Source organism: Rhinolophus hipposideros (assembly GCF_964194185.1).
Source record: "Rhinolophus hipposideros genome assembly, chromosome: 3".
Taxonomy (NCBI): domain Eukaryota; kingdom Metazoa; phylum Chordata; class Mammalia; order Chiroptera; family Rhinolophidae; genus Rhinolophus; species Rhinolophus hipposideros.
Genome location: NC_138049.1, coordinates 47,372,871 through 47,391,648, shown reverse-complemented (window position 1 = coordinate 47,391,648; position 18,778 = coordinate 47,372,871). Strand labels below are relative to the sequence as shown.

Sequence of the window (18,778 nt, the reverse complement as noted above, 5' to 3'; positions counted from 1 at the left end):
TTGAAATGCCTATATATTTAATGTATAATATTTTCTGTAATACATAAAATTTTAATTTATTTTTTCATTTTTTAAAAATTTATTAGTTTCAGGTGTACAAGACAAGGTAATACTTAGACGTTCATCATTTATATCCCTCACACTGTGAACCCCCTCCCCCCATCCACTATCCCTTCGACCTCACACTGAGCCATCACATTATATATATAAAATTACAGTTGGCATTCATTAATGTTTAGTTTCTGGTGTACAATGCCATGATCAGGCATCCACAGTATCCCTGAGGTGGTCTCCCAAATAGGACGCATGTCCATCGGATAAAATTTTAATTTTGATGTGTTCAGATCTTAGATAAGCGACTTCATTCTCTGAATCTCAGTTTTCTCGTCTGTAAAAATGGGATAACATATATTACATGGTGAGGTGGGGGTGGTGTAGGTAAATTAACTGCTACATAATAGTTGCTCAACCAATGATAGCTTTAACTAAAGCTATTTAACTAAAGCTATTCCCTGTGTGACACATGAAAATAGTTAAGAATCATCCAGAATTTTTACTAGAATTACAAACATTCTCAAAAATACTTAAACCAAATATGAACCTGGGTAATAAATAAAACTGTATCTTTCAGGCTAATTTAGATAGGTAAGTTTTAATTTTTCTTTTTACTTTTCTAATTCGTATCCTTAAAAAAAATTATTAAACTCTGGTTGATGTATCCTCTTAAGAGTAGGAAAACCTGAAGCATGTGTGGAATGTGGGAAGACTAATGTTATCTTATAAGTCATTTGTTAAGGGATTATGAATACATTTCTTTCTGGTGAGAATTTCTTTCCTAGCATTCTTACTTATTTCATATCAGTATAGATACATCTAATAAAATCAAACCACACAGTAGCCGCTTTTGCTTTTAAGACAATCTGAAGATACTGTCCCCAGCAGGTCAGTAGAACTTACTCCCTGAGGTCAAATGCAAATTGACTTAGATGAATAAGTGTCTTCAATTATAAGTTACAAAAACTGTTTTTATGAATATTTATTTTTAGGCCACTTAACACCAATACATTTTTTAATTTTGCATGTTATAACTTCTACGTTTTTATGATAACATAATAGAATTCTTATAAGATACGGTTATAATAAAAATAATTGTGTAATTTCACCCATGATGTCACCAGAAATGAAATCACATATAGTAATTGATGTAGATATTGTGTCCTGACTAAAGTCTAGTGGGCCACATTGTAATATAGTATGTTAGAGCACAGAGTGAAAAAGAAATCACCGCTGAGGAAGTTTGTAAGCAGTTGTTTATTCACCAAATATGCTTTTGGAAATGTAACTGTCTTGTCATGGTAATTTTTCAGAATTCAGTTTTCTGCCTCCATAGGGTCCGTAGCCAGCAGACTTCCTGGGGGACTGGTATTGCTCTCACCTTTCTCTAGCTCTTAAAAAGCAGCTCACTTCTCCCACAGTTGCGCATGTGTACACCACCACTGCAAGGTGGAAATGATTCCAAATGAATTCCCGAGAATGATGCGAAGCCGTCTAAACATATTTGTGCTCGGCATGCATTGACAGTTACATTGGCTCGTATGGTTTCTTTGTACCTTTAAAATTGTTTTTTGTCTCTGTAATCATTCTTTCTGTAGTATCATTTCATTATCTTAATATGGCTCTTTTCAAATGTCATACAAAGCTTTTTATGTAAGTCAAATAACATTGCCCCTGCAAAATTAACCATTGCAAATGATGTTTTTAAGATCCTTTGAGGTGGAGTGGTTATTACTTGGAATATGACAATTCCAAACCCTTCATAATGACTGTGTGCTTTGTTGCATTTTAAAAGCATTTTCCATAGAACAGTTGAAGAATTAAGTGCTTGTGTGTTGAATGCCTGCCACCTGATAAGTATCTCAAGGGAGAAATTAGTTTGGTTACGTTTAAGCTTAATCTAAAGAGAAAATAATTTGTCATATTAGTTTTCAATAAGACTTTATTAAGCTGGATATCCAGAATTGAGTTTAATTGCTTCCAGACATCGGTAAGAGTGATTTGTGTGTCCAGATTAAGCATATTGGTGGGCATCCTGTACAAGTTTGTATGAGGAGTTGAAATAGACTTACATTTTCACTTGAAGATTTTTTTAACAGTATTTATTTCTTCTGCCAGTTATTTTATTTTATCGACTGTTAATTTGTTAACCCCTCCTTTAAAAAAAAAAAGGGTGAGAGGAAAAAAGGCCATATTATTATCACATTTATACATGTGGGTTCCCTAAACCATATGGTGATTTCTAATTAGAATACAAAAGATTCTTTGACGAGACTAACTTCATAGTAGCCGCGATGGTGGGCATCACAGAAGGAGAGAGTTTTCTTGAATTTCTGACAGGGAGACTTTTGAGAGAAACTGTGTGGTTTATAATTGTCCTAATACTCAAAGTCTGATCAAGTTATTGATGTGCAGATCAAGTTGGTATTTCGAAGCTGGTAATTTAATTGTGGATGTTTGATCCTCTCAGCCAGTGGCTTGACTTGATTTTTTTAAAAAAAGCAGCTTCAATATTTAATTTCACATGTACCCTCTCAGTAGAGATTTCAAAGGATACTTTGGGGGATGCTTGACTGCCTTGTCTGTTTGCTCTTGTTTTGCATGCAAGAGAGAGCCGGAAGCCTTTCTTCTCATTGTGTACACATAGTATTAATGGACTTACTCTGCCTGTATCGTCTCATTACTGGAAACAGCCAGAAGCACAGAAGTCTTTCAGTGTATGCAAATAAGGCAGAATCATCTACCTGAGAGTTAATATTCTCTGCTTTTAAGTGTATTCTAAATCTAATGTTTGTATTTAGAGCATAACATCCTGTTCTCTTTTTTTCTGGGCAAAAAGCTAAGCAGGCTCTGGCAGCTGTTTGATGTTGGCTTCAAGTGTTATTAATTTCATATTCTATTATTCTTTTCACTGTAGCACAAGTGAAGCTGATGTGGAGGCTGTCATGGATAAGTTGTTTGATGAGCTGGCTCAGAAACAAAATGATTGTACGTAAGTTAATTTCTCTTGAAAGAGAATACATTTAGAACACAATGCCCAATCTCCACTGACCAATTAATAAGTTCCATTGCTGTATATGGGTTGATGCCACGCTCAAGTGGCAGTCATTGTATCAGCATTTTGTCTAATTTATGTGTTGAATCATGTGCTATTATTCATCAAGCTATGCATTTCCTATCTGTAAGAGATGAATTTTATAGTAATTATCCAGACAAGATTGAGTCTTTGTTCATGTTCCCATAGTAACTAGACCAAGGATTCTAAAAGTGCAAGGCAGAGAGCTGCGGCTGAATAAAGCCTGTGGAACCGTTGCTGACTGCACATTTGAAGAGCTATGTGAGAGAGTAAGTATCCAGACGCGTCCAGACTCCTTGGCCTTTTCACATGTTAAAATTCTTCATATTTTCCTCTCTGCCTGTTTCAGATTTTAAAATACTATTCACAGAGTCAGAACTGATTTCACAGTCTCATGAAGGGAAATACACATACCATGTGCTTTTTATAGATATTGGCACACAATTTGCACTTAGGAGGACTCAAAAGCAAAATTAGAAATACTGAGAGAACTGTCAACTGTTGCGGGAATCAAAATTAAAATCAGTTTTAGGAATATTTTGTAAAAGCCAAACATAAGAGATTTTTTTTTTTAAATTGAGGTGAGGGTAGTATGTGGGGAAAGGAAGATGAAGTAATATTACCATGATCCAAGGAAGTATGACATAAAAGAATGTTCATGCCTTGTTCTCATTGCCCATCTATTATTGTCATATTATCTGACCAACTGGGGCCAGGGTCAAAGAAAGTGAATTTCTGTAATGGCAACATCTACATTATATAATAATGTATTCAACAGGGAAAAAATGTATATACATACATTCATATAAATGAGAAAGACCTTAATTACAGACTCATTATAGATAAGAATTCTGTCTTTTAAAAGCTCTGGAATTCTCAGTACTCAATATTCAATATATTTAGACTGAAACAAATCCAAATTACACAGAACTTTAAGCATAACATCTCAATTGTCATGTATAAATCATCATTCCAGCTGATCTCTGATTTATCTTGACTTTTCGGTAACTAAAAAAGAATTGTTTTTCAGTAGGAAGAAGAGAAAGTCTTTATACCTGCCAGCCATTTCATCAGTACTTTTCTTAAAGGCTAGTGACTTAATTACTTCTATCCAGATAGTTAAATCCAGTCTACAAATTGTTATTACAGAAATAAAACACTTTAAAACCAATAAGTTTTGGGGTCAAGTAGGATCCTCTGACAGGATGTAACGTCAATCTCTTAGTGGAGGTCATTCTGGGTGATATGAATCCTTCACCTTTCTACTGCATCGATTTTATCAAGGTCCTGGGTAATCTAATATCTCCAGACAAAATTCTATAAAGGCTTCCATTTAAGTTTTATGTGCTTTGCCAGAGAAATAAACTTGAGAAAAATCTTGTATATACAAAAGAGGAAGCTCCTCCTCCTTCCACAGAAAGGGCCCTAGTGAGGAGTGAGGTAGGACATACCTGTTGTATCTTGGAGTACTACGGCAAAGATGGCCTTTTGGAGCAGGTACTGAGTAGATAAAAATATTTATCTGTATTTTTAATGTGTTCATTATTTCAGAAGACTTAGTACCAGGAAATGGCTGTTAACTAAGGACCAAAATCTACAGTGTACTGTCTGGGGGTAGTGGGGAAGAACATTAATTGGGACTTCATGTTGAAAAATGGAAATAACACATAAAAATAAGTAGCCTCGATCTTATTTGACAAAAATATGGATTATAACAGCAGCTGTGAACTAAATTCCTAGAATAACAATGATCAAATGACTATTTTGGACATAACCTTCTTGACAAAATTTTAGGTTGATAAATGAGTACATCCTACACTTCATGATTTGGTTGTTTGGTTACATGGAATATCATTTTTATAAAGCTGTTTAAAGAGTTCATCAGTTTTTTCAAAATCTTTAAATTCATAAATATTTCAATTACTTTCTTTTAAATTTTTCATGGTATATTATCCTTGTTGATGTTTTTTCTTCTTCTACAAGTTGGCAAGATCTTCATTTTTCAGTGGCTTTGCACGGATAGGTTTGCTTTTCATCTACATTGTAATTGTGGAATGTTTACTGCATCAGACAAGCACTGAATGACTGACGACAGACACCGACCTAATGGGTGGGTTACATACTAGTATTAAGCTGTGAGGGGTATTTGAGGAAGGGCTACATTTTTAAGTGCTCTGTGTATTTGTGACTATTTTCTTGTTATGATAATTTTATATTTCTTTGCAACTTTAAAACTGTGGCAATGCAGTTATTGAATACTTGCATAGTATTCAAGGACTCTTGAAATCATTCAGCTTCATATATAACCTAAAACTCTTAATGAATTATAATGATCTTATGAGCCAGGCTAAATAGTTGCCAAAAACCATTTAGTAAAGAAAAAACAAAACAAAACACGTTCAACCCAAAGTAAAGAAGCACTCATCTGATGTGTGTGGGACAGTCCAAGCTTTGGATCACCTATTCTAGTTTTCTGGGAGGCTCTCGAAGCCTGGGGCTCATCTAACCACAACTCCTGACGCCATCATGAAAAAAAATCTTTGGCAAGAGGTGGATGGATAGATAGTCTGTAATGATTATTTTTGAGCCATGGCTCCTGCCAAGAAAAAATAATGTATTTATAGGCTTATATATATTAAGTAGAAACTTCTCTATTAGTGTCTTGATAGATATAACATTTTGACTATAAACCCTTGATGGATGCCATAAGCAAACTAAAAGAGCCCGTTCGTCTCTTCTCACATTTCTCTCCCTCCCTGCTCCAAGCATGTTACTATAGACCTGGAACCCTGCTGGTTAACATTGAGCCACGTGGTATCTCTGGGATTCTCTTTCTTTGCAAATCTATATTCAACACTGTCATGTTCAGAGAAGCAGTCCCAATTCGTAGACCCTATAGCAACTGCATAATAATAATAGAGAACATTGCCACGTATCAGGCATCATTCTAAACACTTTTTATATATTGAACTCATTTTATCCTTCAAGTAGGTATGCACTATTATTGTCTCCATTTTATAGGTTGAGAAATTGAGGCACTGAGATCTTAAGTTACTTTCCCAAGATCGGTAAGTGGCAAAGCCAAGGCTTTGAACTCCTTGGTAATCTGGGAATCAGATTCTCCTCTCTTAGTCACTACACTATGTCTGAAAGTGTTCTGGACAATTTACATTCAATTACATCAAATCTTTCATAGAATTTTGGTTCTACCATTAAGTAAAATCAGATACTCTGTGAATTCCCAAACCTGACTAAGCTTTGAGCCTTTTATGAAGTGTGTACCTGCCTGGGGAACAGACATTTCTGAGAGCCCCATGTGTGCTGAGAACCTTAGTACATACGAGTAACTGTCTGATTCATGTAGATCTTGGCATACCCACTGGGAATGGGCACATCTTCTGACCCCTATGCCCACCTGAAGGTTGTCTAGGGCCTATACCTCCAGGCTAGAGACCTCAAGCCTTAGGCAGCCTCATTTCTTTACTCCTTTCTAAAAATATTATTTTCCTCCCTGCCATGCTATGAAAAAGGTTGGGAGACCCTGTTTTAGAGAACTGTGGGAAGGTAGAGTTTTAGGTGATCTTTGTTACCTGTCACTCCCTCCATATCAGAGTAGTGGTAAAGGAAAGTGAAACAGATTCATCTCTGTGGACATGACATGAAATCTCAGGTTTCCTTTCCTTACCTTTACACAGTTATTGGGCTTAATTGGAGGATAGTGGAGAAGTCAGAAATATGGATATCTGCCTCGGTGGTTCTCAGAGTGTGGTTCTAGAGTTCTTTGAGGTCAAAACTTACAACAATACTAAGACACTGCTTACCTTTCTCACTGTGGTGGCATTTGCAGTAGTGGTACAAGAGCAGTAGTGGGTAAAACTACTGGACCTTAGCTGAATCAAGGCAGTGCACTAAACCATATTGTATTTCTTCATTGCCCATGTTCTCACAGCAAAACCGCCCCCAAAAAAACAAAAAACAGTTTCACTTCAGAATGTTGTTGAGGAAGTGGTAACATGATTAATTTTGTTAAATCTCAACCCTTGAGAACATGTCTTTTGAATATTCTTCATGATGAAGGAAGTACACGTAATGTACTTCTGCTGTATACTAAATACAATGGTTATATTGAGGAAAAGCACTTGTGCAATTGTTTGAGTCTCTAGCTGAACTAGCCACTTTTCTTATAGAATGCAATTTTTTACTTGAAAGAATGACTGACAAATATGGTTATTCGGGCTTGGCAGATATTTTCTCACAATGTTTGACAGACGTTTTCTTGAAAATTAATGAAGTAAGACTGTCACCTTAAGAAAAACAACTGAAAAGTATTTTTTGCCAATGATAAAATTTGAGCAAACAAGTGAAAATTAGAATTTTGGAAAACATGTTGCTGCCCCCATGAACTTGATAGCTTCCCAATTTTTATACATTTTTTTCTAATGAGATTCATGGTGCTATTAACAAATGCAAAGTTTTGACATAATATAATTAAATGTGTCAACAGTTGGAAGATCTACATAACTCATTGAACCAATATTTTCTAACACCCAATGCATACTCTTACAAAATCATGCATGACAAAAACCCCATTTAAAGTACAAGAAAGGCTAATGAAGTTTAATATAACATAATTTTAAAAATACTGTTTCAGATTCTGCATTGCAACTAACATTTAAAAAACTATTCTTTCTTGTCTAAATACGCATACCCAAAGGTTAGAGAGAATCTGGACAGTTAAACTTGATCTAAGTAAAATGAGTTTTAGTTAAAGCAAAAACTATTCTTGTGAAGTTTTACACAATTTTAAAAAGAGACTCTATTTTTCAGAACAGTTTTAGGTTTACAGAAAAAATGAGATGATAGTATAGAGAATTTCCATATACTCCCAAATTCAGTTTCCTATTATTGACATCTTACATTAACATTTGTTACAATTAATGAACCAATATTGATATATTATTTTTTACTGTTTTTTTAAAAATTTTTATTAAAATATAGCTTGATATGTTATTATTAACTAATGTCCTTATTTTGTTCGGATTTCCTTAGATTTTACCTCGTGTCCTTTTTATGTTCCATGATCCCATCCGGGATACCACATTACCTTTAGTTGTCATATCTCCTGAGCCTCCCCTTGGCCATGACAGTTTCTCAGACTTTCCTTGTTTATGATGACCTTGACAGTTTTGAGGAGTACTGGTCAGTTATTTTGTAGAATGTCTTTCAACTGGGATTTGTCTGATGTTTTTCTCATGATTAGACTGGAATTATGGGTTTTGGGAGGAAGACTGCAGAGGTCAAGTGCTATTTTCAAATATCATATCAAGGGTACATACTATCAACATGACTGCTCACTGTTGGTGCTAACCTTGATCATGTTTGTCTGAAGTAGTGTTTGTCTGGTTTCGCCACTATAAAGTTACTCTTTTCTGCCTCTTTCCATAGTGTGTTTTTTAGAAGGATGTTCTCATTGAGTTTTCATTTAGCATCAAAGAGAAGTGTCCATAATTATCTGATAAGGTTATTAAAACACTTTTCCCTTTCCAACTGCACATCAACCAAAACAGTATATCACAATAGATTGAATGTAGAAGCAGATACCCCTCTCTGTTTTATTGAGCCAGACATTAATGTGATTTGCAAAAAAAATGTAAAACAGTGCCATTCTTCTTATTAAATTATTTTCATTTTGGAAAATATAATTATTTTCATTAAAATGTTATTTATGTTAATTTGATGCGTTGAATGTAATGGTTTTCTCACTGTTCTTTTAAGTAAATTAATAAATATTTAAAACTTTTTTCAGTTTTAATTTCTAATACAGTAATGTTAGGAGCGATAAATCCACAAAAACAAAAGCTCTTTATGTCCCTCAATAATTTTTAAGAGTGTAGAGCGATCCTGAATCAAAAAGTTTGAGAACGACTTACTTTAGGGTTAACTTCTATGGATCAATAATGAAAGAACCCAATTCAAAGAGAGCAAGCAAAAACAGAATTCTAAAGGCTTAATGAGTAAACTGACTATACCTAAATTTTCCTTATTGAGAAATGTAATTTTTACACCTGCAGAAAATTGTTTCCTCAACTGATAACTGTGCTCACAAGTAACTATCTGCAAGAGTAGTTTGTTATTTATGTCATAAAAATAATGACAGGTGGCCAGGTGTGTTCGTAAAAAGTCTGAGTAGAAAAACATATCAGTTGATGCATATGCCTGGGTGTGTACATTGTTTACTGTCAGCTTCTTGTTCGTTAGCTTTTGTCTTTGGTTCTTAGTATTCAAGGGAAGGAGGTCCATCTGATACACTTTGACCTTCATCTGTTTATTAATCTTGATTATATCATATTAGTTTAGGTATCATTAAACTCTGTACTGAACAGTATCTCTTGGGTAGTTGTTGAGAAATGTTTCCCTTCTCTTTCTCTGTTTTATGCTTTATTTCATTTCATGTATTTCAAGTGAAACCACTTGTCGGAAACTACTTCTGGTTTGTGTCCTGCACTCAGTACATTTTCAACAAATACTAAAGGATAAATAGCTTTTATCCCTACTATTTAGCCAAGAGTCAAAGGCTGATGGTGTTTGGATGTTACCCGTGATGATTAGCATCAAGGAATAGGACATTAATCACCAGAGCCAAGGTGGCCGTGGAATCTTTTTGGCCCTTTACCTTCCCAGTAACAAAACCATTCTTATAGCATTGCTGATGTGGGATGTCCATTTTCCAAATATGCTGACCTCTGGCGAAACTACATCCAAATAAGGCAGTCAGGCAGCCTGGCAAAAGCGTAGTGGACAGGTAGGGCAGAAGTGGGATTGCAAGGAGCTCTGCAGAGAATAGGTCAGATTCTTGCAGGGAAGAATGTGAATCCAGTGTCAAAAATGAGTCCCTAAGTCTTTTTGCCCTCTTTCTGTCTTTCCCTGCCCACATTCCTACACAACCCCTAAGCTAAAGAGTCATAGTCTTAGTATTTTTTTTAATTAAAGTTTATTGGGGTGACAATTGTTAGTAAAGTTACATAGATTTCAGGTGTACAATTCTGTAATACATCATCTATATATCACATTGTGTGTTCACCACCCAGAGTCAGTTCTCCTTCCATCACCACATATTTGATCCCTTTTATCCTCATCTATCACCCTCCTCCCTCCTTATTCTTAAAGGCACCTTGAAAATCATCTTATCTAATCATTCAACCGATCCTGAAGCCTCCTACAAACTCGGGTCATCCAGTTGCCTTGCAATGCCAATTTGGGGGATGCTGTTGAATGTGCAGTAAGGAATACATGACATACAAAGTTAGATGTAAAATTTCAACATACATACCTTGACCTAACCTGTTTGATATGGGCCCTCAGTATTATAAGAAAAGTTTTTGGAATAAAATCTCCTAATTGACCTATACCATAATTTGATTTTAAAAAGTAAGATGTATACTAGTAATTTATTTACCTTAATTTATTTAATTATTCTGAAATTTTGTAAATAAAAGAAAAATATGCAAGGTTGGAGGTTGAACGAAGCATCAGTTTTTACTAAGTGTTGCCAACGACATGTATCTTCCAAGGAAATAGCTATATATTTGGTTAAAGGTTGTTGATGTGTTTTGTGTTTTACTATTTTGAAAGAGAGGGAGAAAAAAAGGCTTAGAGAAAAGCCGATAAAAGAGGGGCTACATTAGAAATTTGAAAACTGTAGCCACTTAGAATAAATGTATTCATTTCCACGACAAAAGGGAGAGTGAAGAAGAATCAGAAGGAATAGAGAGAAACTGGGTTGAGAGAACACCTTCCCACTTTCTTCACTTGGGCAGTTTTCTGTGACAGGACTCATTGTGAGGCTGAAGGTCCGTCTTGTTCAGCTTTTGTTCCCACATGATGGCAAGAACAGCTCCTTAGGTGTCACGGTGTATGGCTACAGATTTTAAACTCTGCAAGCGATGGACTTCTCATATTCAGCTACCTAAAGCTTCTCTGAGGGAGAAAATTTGCTTTCATTTTCTATAAATGTATTTATGTTGCGCTGCTAACTGCTATGGTTGAAAATGTGTTTGGTCGCTGTCATAGGGGAGAAAGTGCCTACGAATTCCCAGAGGGTCTTGAGAGAAGAACAAGTATGCTAAAAACTGTTCACCTTCATTAGGTTCTCTGTCTAAGGAGTAAAATTCTTTTGAGGATCGGGTCTAGTAGTAGAAGTAGACACAACTCCTCATATTTCTTTCTAAGATCACTTCTGTAAGAAAGTATGATAAACTAATATTAATATTTGTTTCAGTCTTTGGGAGGAATGTGTCATTTACCTGCTCAGACAATGATTAAGAAGTATAAATTAAAATTTTTAACATTAAAGTGGTCATTAGCTTTTTAAAATTAGAATTTGTTTTTAAAGTAAGTGGTCTTTCTTGGATTTAATAATAAATGTATCACAGCCCTAAGTAATAACTAGGAATATTCTCCAAACAGAAGACCTATATGATGAAATCATAGGGTAACCAATTAATATGACTATAAAATACTTCAAAGTTACTTGTTTGGTTTTTTTAAAAAAATAGCTTTAATACTGCTGGCTTATCTAATGCTTACCTACCAACTGGCTCTTTTTTTTTAATAGAAAAGAATTTTTTTATCAAGTAATTCTTTGATTCATAATTTTCAAGTTTTTCTGTTTCCCATCATAAAGTGCATAATTTGATATACTTCATTATACGTTTCCCTTAGATTAGGTCAGTTGACTCATAATTAGTAATTACTTAGTATCTTGCTAATTAGAATATTTAAGAAGATATAGCCAATTAGCTACGTTACTTTGAGACGTATTTTATAGTTTTAAGAATTGTTAGAATATACTACTTTTGTTTCTTAAAATAACTTGCAGATATTATTGAGTCAGGCAAAAGATTTTGAGAAAAAAACTAGAAATGAGCTATAACATCAAGAAATTATAAGATTTCCATGTATTTTAGGGTCAAATATTACTTAACTCTTTTATTACATAACAAGTAATATATGTTATGTAAGATATCCTCCCCAAGATTGTTACATTAAGTGGTCAGCAACTACTTCTTAAACGTTTCTGTATCTGTATGCCACTATGTTATAAGGAATATAAAGGAAGCGTAAGAAGTTATTTTCAAAGAGTTTACAATTTAATAAAGGAAATAACATGAACCAAATAGCCGACAGTGTAATAGAGTAGAAAGAGGCCCAACTGAGTCAAGAGATATGAATTCCAATCATTATTCAGATACTTTGTGGCTGAATGGCCTTAGGCCGGTCACTTAACCACTCTGGGTCCAAGTACCTCATCTGTAAAATGTATGACATAATCAGCTAATTTCTGTCATTCCTTTCAGTTGTAATAGTCTATTGGAAAGAACTGTACTTAATAGTTAAGTACATATTGTGAATGCATCATGAATTAAAAGTAAGGATAGTAAAGATTGGAAAGATTCTGAGGAGACATGAGATTTAAGGAAGAAATTGATCTTGACCTTGAAAGGTGAGTAGAATTTAGATGAGCAGAGTGGAGGAATTTCAACCATGATCTGAAGCCAAGCACTACATGTTTCAGGAAGAACAGAAAATACTTGCCTAATGAGAACAGAGTACATGTTGGAGAGAAATGGGAAACAAGAATGGAAATCTCAGATGCTCTATAAAAACCAGGCAGAGAAATACAGACTTTTACCCTGATCCACAGAGTCATTTTAAGTTTTGAGCAGGAACATGGTACCTAAGGTAATGTTTTAGGAAGATTAATGGGGCAGTATGCACTAGGAAAGTTTGTAACTTTCACCCTCACGTTCTAGCAAATAATATCTCCTCTTGGGAATACCCTTCTTTCAGGAAGGAAACTTTATTAAATAAACTAACATGCTGTATCTGTGTTTAAGTTACCTTTTACGTAGGGTAACAGAGAGAGCTCTACTCTTTCATATTTTATGGTACTTCTCCCTAGTCATTCAACAGATATTTACTGAGTACTTAATGGAAAGCTGGCGTAGTTCTAGGTGCCATAGCGGGTACCAAGATGAATAAGAGTCAGTCTCCACACTTACACAATCTTAATTTAGAAGAGAAAATGTGTGAAGGATGGCTGTTTTGTCATTCTTCAAAGAATAGGGGATCATGAGGACAACCTTTGTGATCTCTTCCTCCTCTGTGGTTTTGTGTTTTCATGAAAAACACAGAGGTAGGAAATTATAGAGTTTATTCAGAGAAGTGAAGTCTCAGGAGGTTTCTACTTCCATTAATGACAGAATAGCTCCTATATGACCAACCCACCTATAGATCATAATTATAACTCTGGACAAAATCTATAACTATCTGGAAGGCACATTTGAGCAACCAAAAGCAAAGGGAACGTGGAATGCCGTCAACACTTGGAAGACAGGGTTGGCACTGGTGAATTTCTTATTGTTCTAGTTTTCTTTTCTTTTTTCTTTTGCCTGAGAACAGATCACAGTTGGCCTCATATGGGACATCTAAAATTCAGTAGAAACCTGTGCTGTTCCTGCCTTGAGGAACCAGAGGAGAGTGACCATAACAGCTGGAAAATAAGAGGAGAAATCATTGAAAGGAGAGAACAAAGGAAGAGCCCAAAATTCTCCGTAGAAATTCTGCCCAAATCTTGGGCTAACCTGTGCATGGCAAAGGCTAAAAAACTGAACAGAGATTTACAGAGGAGTCAGAGTTTAGAGTTTGACACTAGCCAAATTATTACCTGCTAAAATAGCAACAACAAAAAATCAATATCCAGAATGCAATCCAAAATTACTAGATTGATGTAGACACCGGAAAATCAGACCCATTTTAAAACAGAAAAGATAAGCAACAGAAACTGATCATGAGATGACATAAAAGTTGGAATTAGAGGTAAGGGTTTTAAAGTAGCTTTTATATCTATCCTCAAGATTATAAAGGAAAACATACTGATAATCTGCAAACAAATAGGAAATCTTAGCAGAGAAATTAAAGCTACAAAAAAAAAGAACCAAAGAGAAATTCTAAAATTAAAAGTTAAAAATTCTAAACCTGAAAAATTTACAAGTTCCCTGTATGTACTGTAATAGCAGATGGCAGATGACAGGAGCATCAGGGAACTTGAAGATAGATCGATAGAAATTATGCAATCTGAAAATAGAGAAAGATTTCATTAAAGGAAAAACAAGAAACAAAGCTAAAAAGTCTGCCTGGGGTCCAGGAGGGAAGGAGAAAGAGAATGGGGCGGAAATTTTATTTTGAAGAAATAGTGACTGAAATTTTTCCAAATTTAATAAAATATGTAAATCTACCATTGTTAGAAGCTCAACAAACCCCTAGGAGATACAAAGAAAATCACTTCTAGGCACGTCCGTCAAACTGGTGAAAACCAAACATAAAGAAAATTTCAAAGCTGCCAAGGTCGTGACAATATGATTTATAAAATTCTCATCAGAAGTAACAGAGACCTGAAAACAGTGCAACAACGTCTTTAATGTGCTGAAAGGGAAAAAAAGCCTGAAAATCCAGAATTTTCTTTCCAGAAAATTTCAGAGTCATGGCTGGAACTTAGATGGTATGTAGGAGAGTGGTATGTGCTCAAGCAGGATAGATGGGTTGAAATCAGTGTGAAAGGGCTTGTATATCAGGTGATAGCATTTGGATTAGACCCTTTATCAGCATAAAACAAACTAGTCATTATTTTGTTAACAGATCTCTTTTGAATAATCTGGCAAAGATGTAGAGATTGGCCCTGCTGCTACCATACGCATATATAGAGCCTTTGTGTGCATTAGATGAAACTGCTCCTCAAGATGGGCAAGGAGCTAAGTGAGCAAATCATGCCTTTACCTGGAACAAGGGTGAGCCTTTCTAGGGGGATTCTGCCCCTCACCAGGGAGCATGGCTTGGCAAACAGCACCGACTAGATTTCGGCTCCTAAGCGTCCCCTAAACCAGGTGTACGTGATAGATTGAAAAGAACAAGGTGAATACGAGAGAAATCTATTGAATTAGATGCAGAGAGGTCTCAAGGCCAAAGACAAGCCATCAAGAGCTCTGACATTTTCAGTTTGATGGCCAGAGGAATGGCAGGACTTTGAAGAGAAATACCTGAGGTAGGAGAAGGGGGCTTACAAACAATCTACAACTGAAGACTGGAAATCCAGGACTGAAGCTATAGATCTGGCAGTCATTTATACAGATGTGTTAGTTTGGAGTTGAAAGAATCAATCAGCACCTGAACTGACATCAAAAAAGGAAGAGATGAGGGGCCCAGGTGAGGTTGGAAAACATTATGGGAGTGAGTGGAAACGACAGCCAAGGTCCTAGTGTAGCTAAATCAAAGGTGCCATCAAAACAACGAAAATTTCCCACCATTTTACTGAATAATTTTAAAAAATGGAAGCAATTTACTAGACTGGTAACATTTTGGGATTTGGATGATACTTTGTACAAGGACTTAATAGGTGTGTATACCAAGCCGCTGCTCTTAATTGCCTAAAATTTCCACTTTTCAGCCTTCATGTAGATGAAGAACTCTGTAAACTGCAAATTATTATTCACATTTACATGGAAATATAAAATTATCTTTCATATCTTTTATCCAGTCTTATTGAGAAATCATTGGCATACGTCACTGTATAAGGTTTAAGGTGTGCAGCATGATGGTTTGTTTTACAGATATTGTGAAATGATCACCAATAGGTTCAGTTAACATCTATCATCTTGTATAAATACAATAAAAAGGAAAAAATTTCTCTTTGTGATGAGAACCCTTAAGATCCACTGTCTTAACAACGTTCCTCCATATCACCTGGCAGTGTTAACCATCGTCATTATGTTGTGCCAGTACTTACGTAGCTCATAATTGGGAGTTGTTATATATTGACTACCTTCCTCCAATTTCCCTTTCCCCAACTCCCTGCCTCTGGTAACCACAAATCTGAACTCTTTTCTTTTCTGAGTTTTATGTTTTTTGTTTTTAGATTCCACATATAAATGAGATAGTACAGTATTTGTCTTTCTCTGTCTTATTTCACTTAGCATAATACCTTCAAGGTCCATCCATGTTGTCACAGATGGTAGGACTGCCTTCATTTTATGGCTGAATATTAGTCATATATATGTGTGTGTGTGTGTATAGACACACACACACACACACACACACACAGAGGGTGCCAAAAATGTATATACATTTTAAGAAAAGAAAACTGTATTAAAAGTGTAATACTTAATATATACTGATAACAAAAGATGAATACAAGTCACATTTGACTTCTGCAATTACAAGAGGTGCTCAAAGTGGTTCCCATCAGCATCTAGACACTTCTGATTACGGCAAACTACTGCTTGAGCAACATGGACCAAAGTGTCCACTTGTATACATTTTTTTGCACCCCTGATATATAAAAGGGGTATGAAAGATAATTTTATATTTCCATGTAAATGTGAATAATAATTTGCAGTTTACAGAGTTCTTCATCTACATGAAGGCTGAAAAGTGGAAATTTTAGGCAATTAAGAGCAGCGGCTTGGTATACACACCTATTAAGTCCTTGTACAAAGTATCATCCAAATCCCAAAATGTTACCAGTCTAGTAAATTGCTTTCATTTTTTAAAATTATTCAGTAAAATGGTGGGAAATTTTCGTTGTTTTGATGGTACCTTTGATTTAGCTACACTAGGACCTTGGCTGTCGTTTCCACTCACTCCCATGTTTTCCAACCTCACCTGTGCCCCTCATCTCTTCCTTTTTTGATGTCAGTTCAGGTGCTGATTGATTCTTTCAACTCCAAACTAACACATCTGTATAAATGACTGCCAGATCTATAGCTTCAGTCCTGGATTTCCAGTCTTCAGTTGTAGATTGTTTGTAAGCCCCCTTCTCCTACCTCAGGTATTTCTCTTCAAAGTCCTGCCATTCCTCTGGCCATCAAACTGAAAATGTCAGAGCTCTTGATGGCTTGTCTTTGGCCTTGAGACCTCTCTGCATCTAATTCAATAGATTTCTCTCGTATTCACCTTGTTCTTTTCAATCTATCATATACATATATATATATGTATGTATGTATGTGTATGTGTGTATACATACATATGTGTGTGTATACACATATATATATGTGTGTATATATATCACAACTTCTTTATCCATTCATCCATCAATGGACACTAAGTTTCTATGTCTTGGCTGTTGTAAAAAATGTTGCATACCTTTTGGTATTGTCATCTTTTTTCTTGAACTTTCTGCATTTCCATTGTGTTCTAATACAAATGCAAATTGTTAATTATGCACATCATTGTGAACCACTGCAGCCTTTGAAATACATTTCCTAATCTCCCCCTTCACTGCTTTATTAAAGCCAATGATGCTTCAGGCTACTTCCTTCAGACCAAATTCCATTCTATTCCTTGTTCATGAAATAGATTTCTACTTCCCTATATTGGGCAAATTCCTTCTCCGTTGAAAATCCACCTATTCTAAGAATTCCAGTCTCTCCATTTAGTACTATGCAACTGATGAATGCTTAGTACATACTTGTTAACTGACAAAATTAAAAGCACTGGTGTTTTGTATCTGAAGTTCTTAACTGATATTTTATTTCTCTGTCTCTTTTGCCTCCTATTTAACTAAAAGCAAATTAAATAACAAAATAAGTTTTAAAAAGAAATAGAAAAATAATTTTAACATGTATTTATTATAACCTTACTTGATTCTAAGAAGTATTTTATATGTGTGTCTGTGTATACAGGCACACAAATAGAATTAATTTTTTTTTTAAAAAAAAGGAGGGCAAAGGGAAAATAGAGACTACTTAAGCTTGAAAGACGAGAAAAGTTATTATAATATACATCAGTCCATGTCATAAACTTCTAAAACTTCTTAAAATTGAACAGTTAAATCAATCCTGAGCCTCCTCTAGCCAAAGAGGGGAAAAGATATTCAGTAAGTTAGATGATAGAAGCCAATCAGTTACTCAGAAGAAGCAAAGATTTTTCTGGCCCTTGAGCCTTTCATGAAAGGACTTCCAAAACATGCCAGCACACAGTTTTCTCAGCACCAATCCTGCTGCCAATATAAGTTTGTATTGTACAGATTGTACAAGCTGGGGGCATAATGACAGGGTACGAACTAATGCTATAGAGGTCAAAAAAGTGCCTACAAGTAAGTTTTTCTCCTCATTATTTGGCTGGATCTAGAGAAATAGTTTTAAATGTTTAGAGATTGGATAGACTCACATTCAATCTTTTCATGAATGCTGTATCTTTTAATAAAAGTTGGGCAGCCAGATAATTCAAGGCTGTCCTTTTGGCCAAAAGATGGAGTGAGGAATTCTGTTAGTCTTACTCAGTTTGAAGGGTTTGGCCCTTTATTTATCTAGGAGCAAAGAGAGGTATGCAACCTTGCTCTGATTCACTTATTAATTTCTTTAGGATATGAATTAACATTTTCACCCAGTAGTTCCATGATTTGGAAAGCAGAAGAGTGAGAGGAAGGATAAGGACTCTTTGATATCCTCTTCTTTCCCAGCTCTGATTGGGCTTTTCAAATACCCAAGCCTAAGAGGATGTCATTTGTCCCCAGTGAACTCTCACAAGGAAAAGCAAAACAAAAATAACAAAACCTCTGTACTTATAAGACTTTAACATGTTCAGAAGTTATCA

At 35.3% G+C, this 18,778-nt stretch overlaps 1 protein-coding gene across 6 annotated transcripts in view; it reads left to right on the top strand.

Annotated features, from left to right (window-relative positions):
- Window positions 1-18,778, top strand: part of AFG1L (AFG1 like ATPase) — a 182,773-nt gene that overhangs the window by 144,944 nt on the left and 19,051 nt on the right. For all 6 annotated transcript variants that reach the window (XR_013993152.1, XR_013993153.1, XR_013993154.1 and 3 more), the window contains 2 exons: window positions 2,972-3,042; window positions 3,299-3,399. Coding sequence is in view for 3 of the 6 variants with exons in the window: in XM_081045262.1 (XP_080901388.1) it covers window positions 2,972-3,042; window positions 3,299-3,399 (172 nt within the window). In the remaining 3 variants the exon portion in view is untranslated. The remainder of the gene's footprint in view (window positions 1-2,971; window positions 3,043-3,298; window positions 3,400-18,778) is intronic.